The sequence below is a fragment of the Cyclopterus lumpus genome, chromosome 13, assembly GCF_009769545.1.
Source record: "Cyclopterus lumpus isolate fCycLum1 chromosome 13, fCycLum1.pri, whole genome shotgun sequence".
Taxonomy (NCBI): Eukaryota; Metazoa; Chordata; class Actinopteri; order Perciformes; family Cyclopteridae; genus Cyclopterus; species Cyclopterus lumpus.
This window is the reverse complement of record NC_046978.1, coordinates 15,149,705-15,166,404: the sequence shown is the minus strand read 5'-3', so window position 1 is coordinate 15,166,404 and position 16,700 is coordinate 15,149,705. Positions and strand designations below refer to the sequence as shown.

At 40.5% G+C, this 16,700-nt stretch overlaps 2 protein-coding genes across 2 annotated transcripts; both read left to right on the top strand.

Annotated features, from left to right (window-relative positions):
* The first annotated feature begins 2,270 nt into the window (after positions 1-2,270).
* On the top strand, positions 2,271-4,692 carry foxg1c (forkhead box G1c). Its single transcript, XM_034548421.1, has one exon. It carries the CDS (start codon positions 2,750-2,752, stop codon positions 3,965-3,967), a length of 1,218 nt encoding a protein of 405 aa, XP_034404312.1. The 5' UTR covers positions 2,271-2,749; the 3' UTR covers positions 3,968-4,692.
* A 2,814-nt stretch (positions 4,693-7,506) lies between these two features.
* snrpd2 (small nuclear ribonucleoprotein D2 polypeptide) lies at positions 7,507-10,623 on the top strand. Its single transcript, XM_034549271.1, has 3 exons — positions 7,507-7,621; positions 8,440-8,619; positions 10,164-10,623. Coding segments are annotated over exons 1-3 (357 nt in total). The 5' UTR covers positions 7,507-7,619; the 3' UTR covers positions 10,339-10,623.
* Positions 10,624-16,700: the final 6,077 nt, after the last annotated feature.

Sequence of the window (16,700 nt, the reverse complement as noted above, 5' to 3'; positions counted from 1 at the left end):
TTTGGAGTTTCACAGCCTGTGAGACTTTCTCTTCCAGCAGAGGGAGCCGTCATACGGGGTGAGGCCACAAGTGCAAAATGCAAGTGAATGCACTTAAATTCACATGTTGAATAATTGTCACAGTACCTCTTAATATTATTTGATTACATTCTTTCAATTTGTCACCATGCTACTCTTAAGTTAGCTAAGCACAGTATTAATATGTTTAGCAATACATTTGACTTAAGAATACTATATGCATGATATTGTTATCAATGGGCAAGGGGTGTAAGCTTAACGGTCACATGGGTTTAACCCTGTGCTGATACTATATTAATAAATACAATGTTATCAGCAATATTGTGGTTGTCTGATTCATTTTATTTTACCGTTGTGATGATTTCTCTTTTCGCTCATCCCCTCCCAGAGGACTAGTTCAGATATTGATGAAATATACTTTGTTTTTGCCGGCACCGTGTTTTCTTCCAAATGTCCTCAGGGTGCCACTGCAAGATCACTGTAAACAACCAAAGACATGAAATCAAAAATTAAACCGAGAAGAAGAACCAATGGGATTACAAGTGTTGAGACAACAATGTGCGCTTTCTGCCGTGCCTGAAACATTCCCAACAAGTGCTCACTTGTGGAAAGCAGGGATTAGGGAGGGAGGCCCCTATCGAATAGGCTAAGAGACGGTATAATAGTAACAGATTATATGTGTAGCTCCGGTCGGCACGTCTGATGTCTGGCATATGAACTGTAAAAGACCCAGCATAACAGTTTATTGATGAAAATTGTCCATATCTGTATAGAAGTGCTATATGGGAAAGTGTAAGCATGCCACTATACGATGGAGGCAACACGTTAGTGTCAGGATGCAGTATGGGGTGATGTTTTTAGATATGTCCTGGTTTACCTAATTTTGAATGGCTTTTTTCTGCTGTTGTTTATATATATATATATATATATATATATATATATAATGGACTGATTGCTTCTCTGAGCACTCAGAAAGCAATCTACATTTTTCAATAAAAGGAACCTTTAAAAAAAAAAAAAAAACATGTTAATCAAAATGGCTGTTTGTGACTTTTTTTCATTTACCAGAGATTCTCAGAATGTTCCCTTTTTATTGCCTCTGCCTCTTTCCCAGCATGTGTTGTTCTTAAATGGCAAATCTTTAAAGAACAAGATGAGTGAAAAGCTTGTATCTCGCCAATTTTAAGTATGACCAATATGCACCTGAGAAAGGTATCAATGGAAATGTACAAAAAGATCTACGTGAAACGTATGGACGAGCTATATTACTCCCAGTCTGATGAATGCTTGATTTCTTCCTGACTCCCTGTTGATGAAAGGGAAGACATTGAGCTCCAGCATTAGGGAGCAAATAGTGTGTTCAAAAGCTTCGGGTGAAAATAAATGTGTGTGAGAGCTCTGATAGGCCGTGTCACAGAGATGCATATAACACAAAGCTCCTCCCCAGGCCATGAGTGTTATACTCCTGCACCTGTGTGTACTGTAGTGCCACAGAGTGTGTCATGAGCTGTCTTTTTATGTATTTACTTTGTATTGCTTGCCATCCTGGGCTGCACGGTGGTGTAGTGGCTAGCACTGTCGCCTCACAGCTAGAGGGCCGCGGGTTCAATTCCCGGTCGGAGCGGTCCTTCTGTGTGGAGTTTGCATGTTCTCCCCGTGGCAGCGTGGGTTCTCTCCGGGCTCTCCGGCTTCCTCCCACAGTCCAAAGACATGCTGCAGGTTAATTGATCTCTAAATTGCCCATAGGTGTGAATGTGAGAGTGAATGGTTGTATGTCCCTACATGTGCCCTCGATGGTCTGGCGGCCTGTCCAGGGTGTCCCCTGCCTTCGCCCTATGTCAGCTGGGATAGGCTCCAGCGCCCCGCGACCCTAATGAGGATAAGCGGTATTGAAAATGGATGGATGGATGGGATGCTTGCCATCCTATGCATCCGGTATGATATGATGCATCATTGTCTTGATAGGGGGAACAACGTGCCTCTCTCTTTCTCTCTCTCTCTCTCTCTCTCTCTCTCTCTCCTTCCTTGCAGCCTACACAGGCCAACACTCATTGTAATCCCGAATCCACGTTGCCTGCATTTATACAAGTTTATTGGGGAAGTTACCCAAGTGATTTCGAAATAAAAGCAGCTCACGGATGCTGTTTTCTTATTTGTTTCACAACATTGAGACACATTTTAATGTGGCAATAACAGGTAAAGTGGAATCACCGTTCCCAATTTTCGCAACAACAACAAATATCCAACATGCTTTCGGTTCTTGCTTTAGGCCTTTTTACCGACATGAGCGTTGGGGCTGCACCTACTTCTTACTTCCTACTTCTAGGCTTTTTGGTAAATGGTGGTGTCAGCGGAGGTGCGCAGAGAAGAAGAGACAGAACGAGAGACGAGGTCCGCCCAGAGGGCAAGGCGCGTGTGGGAGAGTTGAGTTTCATGAGTCACGGATGTGATATAATTAAACCCGAGAGTTCACCGATCAGTCACACGGATTGACAACTTTTCATCCCGTGTTCAGACGTCTCCCCCCTCCCTTCAACGTGATAATGCTCTACTTGTTAACTCGCGCGGAGCTGATCATGCGCATTTGTTGTCCCGCTGTCCGGCCGGTGGGTCTTTGGCTCTTCGCCGCTTTGAATCAGCGCATCTTCGCTCTGTGAGTTCCGAGACGCCCTCTGCTCAGCTCTGCTCAGCTCAGCGGACGCCTCTGTTGAGGATTTTACCACCTTTTAGGATGGAGGACTTAAAAACTTCGCAGCGTTTTTTCCACAAGTCCTCATTCAGCATCAGCAGCCTGTTGTTGAGACGAGATGGAGCGATGGGGGACGCGTCTCCTTCTCCGTCCCAGAAACTGCGCTGCGCACATCCCGAGAACCCCAGTCCAGAGTCAAACTCTGGCACGGGAATGAACTGCGAAACCCCCAAACTGCGCAACAAAGGAGAAATCAAAACGGCGACTTCAAATGGAAAACGAGAAGGAAATAATGGCGAATCGAAGAAAAGCGGTGGAGCAGAAGAAAGCGTAACAGCTAAGAAACCTCCTTTTAGTTATAACGCGCTCATCATGATGGCGATCCGCCAGAGCCCGGAACGACGGCTCACGCTCAACGGCATCTACGAGTTCATCATGGACAACTTCCCATACTACCGGCAGAACAGACAAGGGTGGCAAAATTCAATAAGGCACAACTTGAGTCTGAATAAGTGTTTCGTGAAAGTGCCGCGCCACTATGATGACCCGGATAAAGGCAACTACTGGATGCTGGACCCCTGCAGCGAGGACGTCTTCATCGGCGGGACGTCGGGGAAACTCCGGCGAAGGGTCGCAGCCGGCTCCAGAACCAAGCATGCGCTAAAAGGGGGAGGAGGTCGTCTGATGTCCTCCGGCACCGCAACCAGCGTGACCCTGGCCGCAGCGGGTTCATTTTACTGGCCGGTGCCGCCGTTTCTGCCTCTCCAAGCGCCAGTGCGCACTCACCTTGGCGCAGGGACTTATCTGAGCGCTCACCCACGCTTCCCAAACCACGCCACGTCGATGGTTTCACAGCGGTCCCGATTGAGCGCAACACGTGCCGCAGACGCCGACCGGTTCGTGCAGACGCACCAGGAGATGTCTTACATTGGGCTCAGTTGCGCGCAATCCCGACGCCATCAGATTGGCACCGCTTGCGCGGCTTTCTCCACGTCCATCCCCTCATGCACCATGCCGCTGTCGGATCCGTACTCTTTTAACATGATCTCCGGACAGGCCAGCTACTTTTACTCTCACCAAATACCATGTGCCGCGACGTTTAGTCCGTGCCAAGGGGAGTGCGCTACGTGCAAGACGTCTCCGGGACAATTCCTATCCAAGAACGGCCACTCGGACCTCGGCGGGTTCTGTAATGACTTTCCAAATTACTGCCCTCAAGTCAGTTCAAGCCCCCCTTCGTCTTGGAATATAGAACAATAGAGTAACAGTCACAGATCCCAGTTTTCAAGATTTTAGAGTTTAGATTAAAAAAGTTGGCCAATAAAAGGCCAGCGCATTACACGCTGCAGATTGGAATTGCTTTAGTTTATGAAAAGCCTGGTTCATGAAATAAATCCCGTAATATGTCCCCAATAATGTCTTTGTAATATAGTGACAGGTATCTTTATTGAAATGTGTTTGTACTGTATCTCTTCATCACCACAATGCGTGTTGTGCAATTTGTGTCAAATGGAAAGCAATTAGCTGAAGCATAAACAACACGAGTCCGAGTCTCACAGACGCTTCTTCGCACAAGCCATTTCCCAAATTATGTAAAAATATGTATTTGCGCATCGGTTTGTTATTTTAAAATATACGTCAGTGTATCAGGGCAGGATCAAATGAAACATGGTTTGTTTATGTCATAAATTGCCACTTGGTCTGTAACTGTAAACTGAGATATCCCTGTTTTGGAAATACTGCAGTCCACTTTTCTCATTAATTATTTCCACATATATGTATGCACTTGCCAGTATATAAATTGAGTGATGCTTGCGCGCATGTCACAGTTTTAGGCCTAATGTCATCATCTGAATTTACCAACAAAATACCATAAAATGTCATTCTAGAAATAAATTAAATTAAAAACAAAATCATCATTATGTCTTTTTTTTATTTCACCAGCATGTTGACCGAGACTGTTAATGAAGTTCTGATATGTTTAATTCCAGCAAACTTATTAAAATATCTAATATATATATTTGTATTCCACTGAGGTGAACTCGTTCTGAAATATATAAAGGTATTAAGTAAAAAAAACACTTTTAAATGTAATGCATTTATTGTCTTCAACTTTGATTTAAAAAAAAAAAGGTATTACTATTTTAATTAGTCTAATTAAACGATAAATAATGCAGTTCTAATTGTGTTTTCTTTTCACCTCATTAAAATCTACTGTTGTTGATTATTCTTATGTGTGCTGTTATTAAATGTTTCACGGGATTGGAGCCCCCACAGCAAGGAGGATAGACTGATTCAATTATTTGAAATAATTTGTTTAAGTTGCGGAAAAGGAGGCTTCTTTATGGACATGCCGTGATCCGCTAAATTTGTTTGGATCAACAGTTCAAATGTGCACCTGAAGCATTCCTTGACGAGACATCATGTGCGCAGCCTGTGATGTAACTTCAACAGGTAGACATGACATTTCCAGTCCCGCTGATCTTATTGATCTGTCTTGTGTTTCACACATGACATCACTGCCTGTTCAACTTTCCATCACCTCTGCAGTCCTGCATATGTAGATTCATAAGGAAATAGATGTAAGCGGATAAAGATTACATGCTGCTTTCTGGACGGCTGCCTCCGTGGGACAAAAGAGTCTCTTTGTCGACACCCCACCCAGCCCGTCACCTTCCCGGGACCGGTCCCGTTCACGAACACCTGCGGTTAAAGCAGACTGGGCTGGATCAGATAACTTCAATGTTGGCAAACTCACACTGCAGATGTGAAGATAGTAATATTTTCATTACTTGCATGAGTAATTATGGTCGCAGAAAGCAAAGAACGGAGCTGTGAATCAACAGGTTTATAATGATAAGATGAGTTTTATACCTGGGGCAGGAGTAAGAAGATATGTTTGCATGATGAAATAAATAAGCACATTTTTTTGACAGCTCCACGCTAACAGAGATAAATCACCCTGTTAATAGAGTAATATGCTTTCACTTGACAGTGATCTGATCATGAACGTTATATATAATGTTCTACCATGGTTTCTGGTCTTAATTGTGTTCACTGAGACAAATTTCTTGAAATCTTGCCCACAATATGAAGTGAAACAGTTTACCATTGTAATAATAGAGGAATAATAGCTGAAATGAGTTGAAATGAGGTGTATTTTTGTAGGCTTTTTTTAGATTTTTTAAATCGACTTTATATTTAATTTAAGTCGCTTTGGATAAAAGCGTCAGCTAAATGACAAAAGCGTCAGCTAAATGACATGTAATGTAATGTAATGTAATTATACTGTGTAAGATTACATGTAATAATGATAATAATTCACATAATAATAAATGCTAATAATAAAATATTCCATAAAATAGATTTTCTGTGAATCAGTGGACACTATAGTCCTTATCAGGGATTTGTTTTCTCTTATCAAAATCAGATTATAGGACCAATATGTTTTGCACATCAGAAAAGACAACAATCTTCAGAAGTTTAAGTGACGGTATCTCTTCACAGAACCCATAAGGAGCTCCAATCTTTGCATCATAAACAAAAGAACAGTGAAATGTGTCAAAGTGCACCTGAAATAATATGTTTGGAATCAAACAAAGCCAATCGATTTCTCCCCTAACCCAACCCAATAACCACATAAAGAAAGCAAAGTATTTGGCCATGCATGATCGTACAAATAAAGTGTGAATGTAATCTTACACATGTTTTGTGTTGTTTATGAGTGATACAAATGTTCTCCTCTTCCCCGGCCGTGTTTTATTGGTTGTATAGGTTAATCTCTGCTGTCCTAATTGGGCAAGTCCCATCACAGGCCATTTCCACATGTTGCTTATTGTACAGGCACGTTGCTCCGCAGTTTGAGATTGTAAGTCTTTTGGCTGAGCGAGGTGTGCTCTATAAAGATGTAGTACAGCTCTGGGAAGCAATCCCACACACTCACCTTTCTCAACAGCACACAGGCTGCCATTATCTGTACCAAGCGGCTTCCACAGGTAGATCTGCCAATGAAATAAGGTGGTATGCACCCCAGGCGTCTGCCTGTCTCTTGCCAGAAAGCCAATCTCTCAATGTCTCATTAATGCTGCTGTGTAGATAATGTAGCCTACATCCCTCTCTCACACACACACACACACACACACACACTTTTCCCTGGTTCTCGTTGTGTTAAAGAGCAAAACAAAGACCTATCTGTTTGGGTCTGTGGTCTCACTTTGGCTGCTCCCTGCCATCTCTTTCCCTGGGATAATTTAACAGTAAGGGCCTTTGTGGTTTATGTTGCATGATATGACTAACACATCCTAAAACAGCACAATAACCAATCAGAATCATACATTTTTTTTAGTGCGTATATGATCCTCTTTTCTTTCTCATTTTGATCAACAAACAAATTACAACAATTTGCAGAGCAGTCCCTCTCTTTTCACACCAGCTGTAGTAATAGGTAATTAAACACACACACACACACACACACACACACACACACACACACAGTATCAAACGTAAAAGTAGTCTACACATAATGAGCACATTGTTAGAAGATGAACCAAGTCTGCGTTATGTTGTTATGGTTATTATAACTGATGCATTAATGCTTTTTAATGTTGTCCTTGGTCAGCTATAATTGGAAATGAATTTATAATACTTGCCTATGACATTTAACGTAGAATAAAGTGTATGTACTAGAGTACAAGTACCACAAAATTGCACAGTAGTAATATGTTCAGATGTTGGTTTGATTGTACATTGGCCTGTCGTAACCCGGAAGTTATTACAAAACTTTGAAGCGCGGACTCGTTGACCCGGAAGTAGCTCGATCCACGCAGAATCGTTGCGGATACGAAGTGAAGACACCCGGTGGACTCGAGCACTACACGATCTTAGAAGACTGTGTTTTTATAAATCAACAACCATGTAAGTATCTCTAATGATCGGTCAGTCCGTGGGACGGTGGTCGGGTTTCAGTTACAGCGCCGGAAGTCTGAGTCGCAGCAGCCAAAAGCTCGAGAGCTAAACTGCTCAGCATGTTAGCATGTTGAGAGAGCCGAGGCCAGTTAGCTAGAGTTGAAACCCTTTTGTATGCCTTTTAGATGCCATGCATACTCCAGCCCAGTTGTGTCACAACTCTGTTACTCATACAGTATAATAATAAAATGCATAATCCGTTCTTTTTGAACTCGTATGACTCAAAATGTAAAAGTAGCGAGTCAGAAGTCTCACAATAGCATCGGTAGCATAGCCAAATGCTAATACCAAGCGCTAGCTAACGCTGCAGTGTTCGCGCATGCGCTGTCTAGCATTTGATAAGTTCTGTTGCTATAGCTTTTAATTAATTTTGACTCTATATGAGGCGAAGTGAAGAGACATACTGCATGCCATATAGCCATTAAGTAAAATAACTTATTCCACAGTTAATTTCTGTGGAGGTGGAAATACTTTAATTAATACACTGTTATCCATGTCTAGTGAACATTTATGTTTTTGTACAGTATGATAATTGATTCAAGTTATCTGTATATGTATTAGATAGCTGGCATCCTGTGGCAACACATTCTGTTTAAAATGTAACTTACACTTTACTTTGGTTTTATTTTGTTCTGCAAGTAGCCACACAACCAATTAGACATAAAAGGGGGAAAACAAGATGGGTAACGAATTCCAAGAAAATTGTACAGCAAAAAAAAACAACACCTACCATTCTTATACTTATTTTTAAATAAAAACAATTTCAGGAGTCTGTTAACCAAGCCTAAGTCCGAGATGACCCCGGAGGAGCTCCAGAAACGAGAGGAAGAGGAGTTCAACACCGGCCCTCTGTCGGTGCTGACCCAGTCCGTCAAGAACAACACTCAGGTCCTCATTAACTGTCGCAACAACAAGAAGCTGCTCGGAAGAGTCAAGGCTTTTGACAGGTACGGAGCCCAGTCACTGACTTATTTAACAGTTTTTTCCCAAGTGGGATATGTGATTAATACTTGATAATATTTCACGTTTATGCTAGTTTTTTTTCTGCTCCCAATAACCAGATATGTCCATTGTCCTTTTGATAAATTAGATACTTTGAGCCATCCCAGAAATTTTATTATATGAACTAAATTACTATCGGATACTTGTCCTCGCAATAAAAATGAAAACTACAGTAAAGGAAAAACGATATGAAAGTTCCATGTCTCCTTTATCTTGGCTAAAATAATTGTGATTTGCCATAGTATCCCAAGAATCTTAAAATATGCTTCAAATAAAATGCCCCTAAAACATACTTAAATTACTTTACCGTACAATATGTTATGATATTAATATATTTTTTATCACACGTCCTTTTTTAGTGAAAAAGAATCTTTTAATAAAGGAGTCGTAAATCATCAGGTCCCCCTGAAAAATAGAACCAATTGTAATTCCTGTAGTTTTTTTAATCGGGCGCTATTTTTCACTTCTCTACCATGCAAGTGAGCTAGATGGCTTTTTAAGCCACTAGTGACAATATTCTCAATAATGGAAATTCACCATGATCAACTTATTGTGATCCATCTATATCGTCCCATCCCTATTCCTTGTTAACAAATACATTGCAATTATCTTTAATTGTTTTTCCTGTGAGTTTTGCTCGAATGAGTGTTTCATGTCGGATTCACCGTCTGCTCTTAACTGGATGAACTTGTGATAAATTGCTTGTTTCAGCCAGATGAACGCCACTTGTTCAAAAGAACATGAGTTTCTTTCACTTTTGAATAATAATAATTTCTCCTTGTCAAACCTCAGCTCCGTTTTAAAAGTGTATCTGTGCTTGCTGCAAGAACACCACAGCATCATGTTCTGTGAAGCATTGAATCTTGTCTTGAATATCACAAAACAAATCATATCCACAACGCTACCTACTCTTGAGCAGCGCAGAGCAACCTTTTGGGGAGGATCCATGGAAAAGAGGTTTATAATTACGGATTTCAAATACTCGTGCTGATTAACGGGGTCGCAAAAAAACCCATCTTTTGTAAAGGACGAACACGAGAGGTGGTCAACAGCGTTCTAGTGCTCAGTAGATGAGGTTACACTGTTTAAAGCACCAGAGGAGGATCTGTTAAAGACCCTGACCCAGCTGTCAGCTGGGAGAATATGTCTTCACTACTACTGAGCTGTATACGCTGTGGTAAAAAAAAAACACAATCTTAAAATTCTCTTAGTAAATTGGCACTTCATGATATCTCCATGAAGTTTGTACAAGTTTTATATTTCATTTGTTTATTTCAGTAAAATATTTAAATTCCAGATATTATGATTCTTAAGTCAATACGTCTCAAATTATTTCCTCATGGCTTCCAACAAGAGAACATTTGAAAGTGCATTTCTCTCAAATCATCATTTATGCGAGTGATTAACGCAAAAGGCCCGTTATTCATATTTTTAAAATATGTATAATACTACGTTTCAATGTTTTTCACGGTGCTCGCTGTCGTTTCAGGCACTGCAACATGGTCTTGGAGAATGTGAAGGAGATGTGGACGGAAGTTCCCAAGAGCGGGAAGGGAAAGAAGAAGTCTAAGCCTGTGAATAAGGACCGCTACATTTCTAAAATGTTCCTCAGAGGGGACTCTGTCATCATCGTGCTGAGGAATCCTCTGATCACAGGAAAATAAACTCTTTGTGTGCGTCCAGCTGGATCGGTCACAGAGCCCTTTTTTCTTTATTTTCTTTTTGTTGTTGAATGGTTTGACGGCAGTGGACTCAAACTAATCGAAACCTGTTTTGTTGTTTTGTCGTTGGATCACTAATGGGTAAGATACATAATGTCAAAAATGATGTCCGTCTGTTGTTTTTTTGGAAGAGGGGGCAATTAGTCACAAGAATACCTGCTTTTTGCGTTGTCAACTGAAGTCCTCTGCATTTTTCATTTTAATAATAAAAGTGATGGATAGATTCAAGTGTTGTGAAGTTGTTTTTTCTGCTTTGAACGCATTTCAGGCTGGTTTGATTTAGTTTTTTTTAAATCTCATCTATTGCACGCTGAATCAAATGTGTTGGAGAAATGCCTCGGGTATCCTTGCCCTCCTCCTCCTCCCGCTGTCACCCTTTCACTCTCCCCTGACAGCATCTTAGGTGTCGGGCTTGATTTCAGTCCGCAGCGCTCAATATGCGACAAACTGCCGTTTAAAGGCCCGCTGCATTATTGATGAGACCAGATGTGCTGACTGTCACTTCACACCCTCAGCTCGCTCCCATTTCAGGCCGGTCCCCTCGGCCGCTCCGCTCTGCCCCTCCTGACCACTTTGTTAATTGTCTTAATAGCTTAACGGAGAGTCTCGCCTTACTTCTCTCGAACAGTTGGCACCTAACCTCTCGCTCTTTGGCGCTCTCAAATTGAGTGGTCAAGTCGACAGGACTTTGATTGTACATCAACAACAAAAAAAGCTTGTGTTTTTATAATTTCAGATTTCAGAAAGATTGTTTTTTTTAAATTGGCGTTGAAGTCCCCATTGGTTTATAGATGCATGCCTTTATAATTGCAATATATGTCTAAAAGCTTTTTTTATTCCCGTATTTAAACTAATGTAAGGGAATAGCTCTAATATATTTAAATTAAAGTGTGGGGAGTGAGAGACATCAGGAGGATGTGTGTGTGTGTGTGTGAACACTGAACTTGTCTGACTCTTCTGTGACTAACGTACCTCTTGAACTTTGCTCCAGGCAATTCTGGATTTTTATCAAAAGTTTGAAGAGCTCATGTTGCAACGACCGGAAAACTGAACAGTCTGAGCTGCCAGCCCCAATGTGGGAAGAAACACAGCGGCTGCTAATGACTGCTTATAGTTTACACATTGAGGTCATTTTAATCTCATATGCTCTTTTTAATCTACCGAACATAGATTAATGTTTGCCTGGTTCCTCTGATATGAGCAAATGGGCTAATGAATGTAAAATCAGAAGTTTGAGAGGAAAACATGTCAAACTAATATAAATACTATATATACAGGAGCCTATGATTTTAAAAAGTGATGTAAAAACAATACTCATTTGGCGTGGTTGAGATTTTTGCTACTTTTATGAGCTTAATCTCCTGCAAAAACAGTTCTTCCTCCTCTTTGCTTAGACATGGAAAGAAGAGACAGCAGAGAAATCAAGGTTAGATTTTGCAATTATAATCGCAGCTTAGTCTTTATATATTTGTGTTCAACGTGTAACACAGTTTGTTTCTACAGATTGATTTTATGAGATGAACAATAGCACGACTCTTGTGTGTCACAAAGTATCGTAATTTCTCTGCCAAGTAAAAGCTGCAGACACCTCAGATATACTTTCATTAATATTCAATAAGAAATTGTTTATATTATTTGGAAGCAGCCTGATCTCACAGAAAAGTCATATTTGCATGAGGCTTTTTTTTTTTATGATGTAGCATGTGAAATCAATTCAGGGGCAATTAACATGAAAATACGAATGTGTAGACACATAACAAATAATAAACAAGAGGCGGTCATTGTGCTCCTCAACCAGCATGTTACTGTTACAAGCTGAAGATCTCTTGCTTTATACTGTAGGGAAATATGGCTGAACTTTGGCTGGAAGACAAATTCATACTCCTTATATGAAAAGTGATCCTATGGGTGACATGTCGTGTAAATATCTATACAGTCAGAGCAACAATCACAGAACCATCTCCATATAATCAGTAGGTATGTGTCCAACGTTTGGATGGGACTGCGTTTTGTCTTTCAGGCCTTTAAATTAGAATAAGTCACCGATTAATGCTGAATTACAAATATCCTATAGTGGTGCAGGACCGCGTTGACAAGTTATCAGGTCCTTTTTATATTCATCTGACAAAAAATAAGCTTGCTTCAGAAGACAAAGTTATAGGCACATCGAGCTAATTGAGCACCAGAGAAATTCAGCCTAAAGAAGCTGGAGTTGGCTCTGTAACATTGTTTAGGATGATGTGTAAGAAGCCAGCTTAGTATAATTTCACAATGAAGCTATGTCGACTTCAAGAAAAGTTCATCTATCTTTAGGTTACTTTGGATGAAGTCACATCTCAAAATGAGATGCCGCAAAAGCCCTGTCAAATAGCCAGTGGGTCTATTTGGAGATGCCTGAGATAAAAACAGCGTTGGGGACCTCATTTGTTGGGTATCATCGTGCACTTTGCTCATGTTACGGAACTCACCCCAAAGACACTTCGAGAAGTCTCTCCAGATTTTGGATGAAGGGAAGGCAAGGGATTCATGAGCAGGAAGGCAGATGTTTTATTCAGTAGGTAAGCGATAAGAGGGGGGGGGGATGTGTGATTATGATAGCGATCGGCCAATGCATCGATACTCGAGCCTCCGGGCAACGCGACACCTTTGCAGCGCATCGACCGGGGCCCCGGTAACCGGAGAGGCCGCAGTTTGTTTTCTCAAGCAGAGCCACGGTCCCGGGGTGTCAGAGCCGCCATGCAGGTGGGGAGTAGAAGACGAGGGCTTGGCCGTGGTGGAGGAAGAGAGGGTATCAGCTCCGTAAAAACACGCAAACACTGCATCCCTTCACTCATCTCTCTTTAAGTGGGAATGACAGCAAGTGCAAGGACACACCGGTGCAGCCAAAACAAGAGGGATCAGGTGTATCGAGCTGGAGACCCGGGGCCTATTTACAAGCAAGAGGGCCAAACTACAGCCTGGGCTCTTGGAAAATTACATTTATATTATATTTCCGTATAAAAAATGTACCTGGATTTGATGAGGACTTTTATTAGGCTCCACATGAATCTATTCTTTTCTATTTAATATGTCTGGTGATGCTCCAGAACTTGGGCCAGAGTCAGGTCAGGATTTTATAGGTCATACATCCAAATTTCCCCAGCAAACCCCACCCATGAGACATTTTACTTTTCCATCTATTTTATTATGAGCTATAGATACTAATACATTAAATTTGACCTCTGCATTTGGTCCATCCTCATCATTTAGAAGAACAGGGCTGCTGTTAAGCTATACGTTCAAGCTTATTTTAACTTTTCTTTTATTATCTTTAAATGTTTTCAAAAATATTCTTTCAATCACAAATTCCACAATTAATAAAAAAATAAAAAATTCTGGACATTTTATATCCCTTTATTATTAATCAAACGTTGAGCTTGACAGTTCATTGTCAAGACGTCACCTTGCATGGACCTCATCAGCTGTCATGACACTTTCCATTATCCTTATAACTTGTGTATAAAATGTGTGAATTGTGTATTATAACAATGTACATTTCTGTAAATGTTATGTGAACCCCTAAATTCAAACTATTAGGCAGGACATGACCTTGGTGCACAGACGTGGAATAATGCATATTTTTTTATTATTCTTATTTTGAATGTTCATATAATATCAAAACTGACAGATTTTTCTTTTGATGTGTTAGTTACAGATTACACCACAAAATACCTGTGATGTTTCCGATGCAGAAACAAATACACGGCTGATATTTTAATAAGCAATGCAAAAAAAACGTTGAATTGGACTTTTATTTCTTTCGTCTATGTTATCTTTAATTATTTGATCTAATGTGACTCTTTTCCAGGGAGACTTGGCCAAGATAGACATCAGCACAAATAGAATAAATAGTTACACACACGTTTGTGTACTATATTAAGGCCATATTGCCATCTAGTGGATTATAAAAGTATTGCATATCGTTTTCCAACATAGACCATGCATTAGCTTGGCTGCCAAGCTATTTGAATTACTGGGACTCCACACAGATTCTAAATGTATTTTAAAAATCCTTCTGCACCAAAGCATCTCTGAGATATGAGCAAAATAACACAGCAACATGAATCGATTTAGCGCTTACAGTCACAAATGTTGCTTATTTTTGGCTTTTTAAAAAATAAAAATAAATCATTTTTCTTCTTCTAATCAACACAGACTGCTATATTTGGATGTATTGAACACCATAAGTAATATACAAGTGAAATATATGGTTTGGTACATGAGAAAATTGTCCAAATGCCCATTTCGCCTAATTTATCTGTACTAAAACCTCTCTAACTTTGTTCTGCTTTACTTTTTCAAAGTCAAACTTTGCAGAGAGACTGGTCCCATATTGTGCTCTGATGTCCTCTGCTGTTTCTGTGCATCTTTCAAAGAGATAATCATCCTGAAAGTGCTTTTTTTTCTAGGCGAACCTGGAAATTCAACTTTTGCTGTCTTTCATCTTTGTTTACTCTTAACCAGTAACATATATACTAGTATGTACACATCTGAAAAGAAGCCCACATGTGTTGCCTTTATTATAACACCAACATTATTCAAATAGCCTTTGTGGTTGCAGAGCTACACCCTTTTTAGTTTGGGTATGATATTTCGAGCAGAAACCTAGAAAATAGCTTGGAGCTTAAAAGGTTAATGTTGTATTCCTCACTTTAAGGATAGTAGCCTAGCTGTGGTGGAATGTATAATGTGGTAATTTAAGTGAATTTTCCATTTTATGGAATTTTCTACGTCTACTACAATTCAGGTGGAAATATTACCCTTTTATATTTGACAACCAATTCAAATGTTTACAGACAAAAACAAACTTATAAAACGTGATGTTTTCTTAAAAAAAGAATGTACCCCACACAGCTGAAACAATTAGTTGATTGACATACAAATTTGTATTTAATTATTTGAATAATGGTTTTAGTATTTGATAGTTTCACACGGGGCTCTGGGTAATTGCAATAGCCTTTTTAATAGAATTTTCATAGACCAAACAATCAATGGATTGAGTAAAATTGCAGATTAATCCATAATGAAAATAATCATTAGTTGTAGCCTGATGCAAAACAGTAAAAAATGAGCTCAACCGAATCCAACAGTAAATATTGTACCTGATAAAAGCACATACCTTTGGTTGAGTAACATTTTCAATGCTGGTCTTTTAATTGTAAGAGTCCGGGGTATTAGTACTTTTACTGAAGTAAAGGCTCAGAACACTTCCTCCGCCCGAGCCTGATTCGTCAGTGCATTGCTGTCCTGATTTGCCCTATGAGGAGTTTAGGGCCTAGATTTAAGGCCATGCCATTTAGACTCTTTCTTAAATCCTTCTGCTGCCCTTTGCTAAGCTGGCCTCCAGCCCAGACCTCTTAAGTGAACAGTTGTGTCTGGCTTCTTTATTTTACCCTCCTCCAGTCGCATGCCTTCGCTGTCAAAAAGAGATGGAGTGAGAAAAGAGTAACAGTAACACGCGTTCTCTGTGGTGCCCATTGGGTTTCTTCAAAAAATACTAACAGACAATGGCTTTTTCAAAAAATGGTTTATCACTGCTAATCCCTGTCTGACTAGCTGCTGCCAACCTCAGGATCCAGACTGCATCTTTGTTCCCTCGATTGAAGTTTAGTTGTGTAATTGTCTTTATTCCTCCGTCATTCAACCGGGAAGTGGAGACTGAGGCTTTCAGACGCTGCCTCGGGACAGTATATGCTTCAACAAGCCCTGGACTCTCTCTGATGTAAGATGTGGTAGAAGTGCAGTCTGTTTACATAATAGCCTCTCACAGGGAGATACTACATAGAGGCGTAATTCAGCCTGGTTGACCAAAGGTATGCCCTTTGTCCAAATCTTGCTGCTATGTGCTTAGTCAGCAGCTTGTTCCCCCTTTTTCCATTGTTTGGTTTCTTCGTCTCACACTTACAACACGTCTCTCACGTAGTTTAAACCTTTAACAGTGCCCCTGTACGCCTATTGTTTCTCCAAGTGTCACTGATGTTCAACAGGTCCTGGGTTAGGCTGCCAGCTGTGGGCAGCGTTGAATAAACTGACGTCAAGCTGTGGAAATAAAGCTTTGGCCTCCAGGGGAGGAGCACAGGAGGAACTTTAAATTACTGCATGACTGTTTCTAATTGTTTACGAGTTACTTTCTTGGAACGGGACCAGCTTTTTTAGACTGAGAGTGAATCACACAAACACCTCCACACATGTTTGAGCACAAGCTCACACACGATCTGGTGTTAATTTCTACAGCAGTGAGAGGGGAAAGTTGACTTGACTGTTTG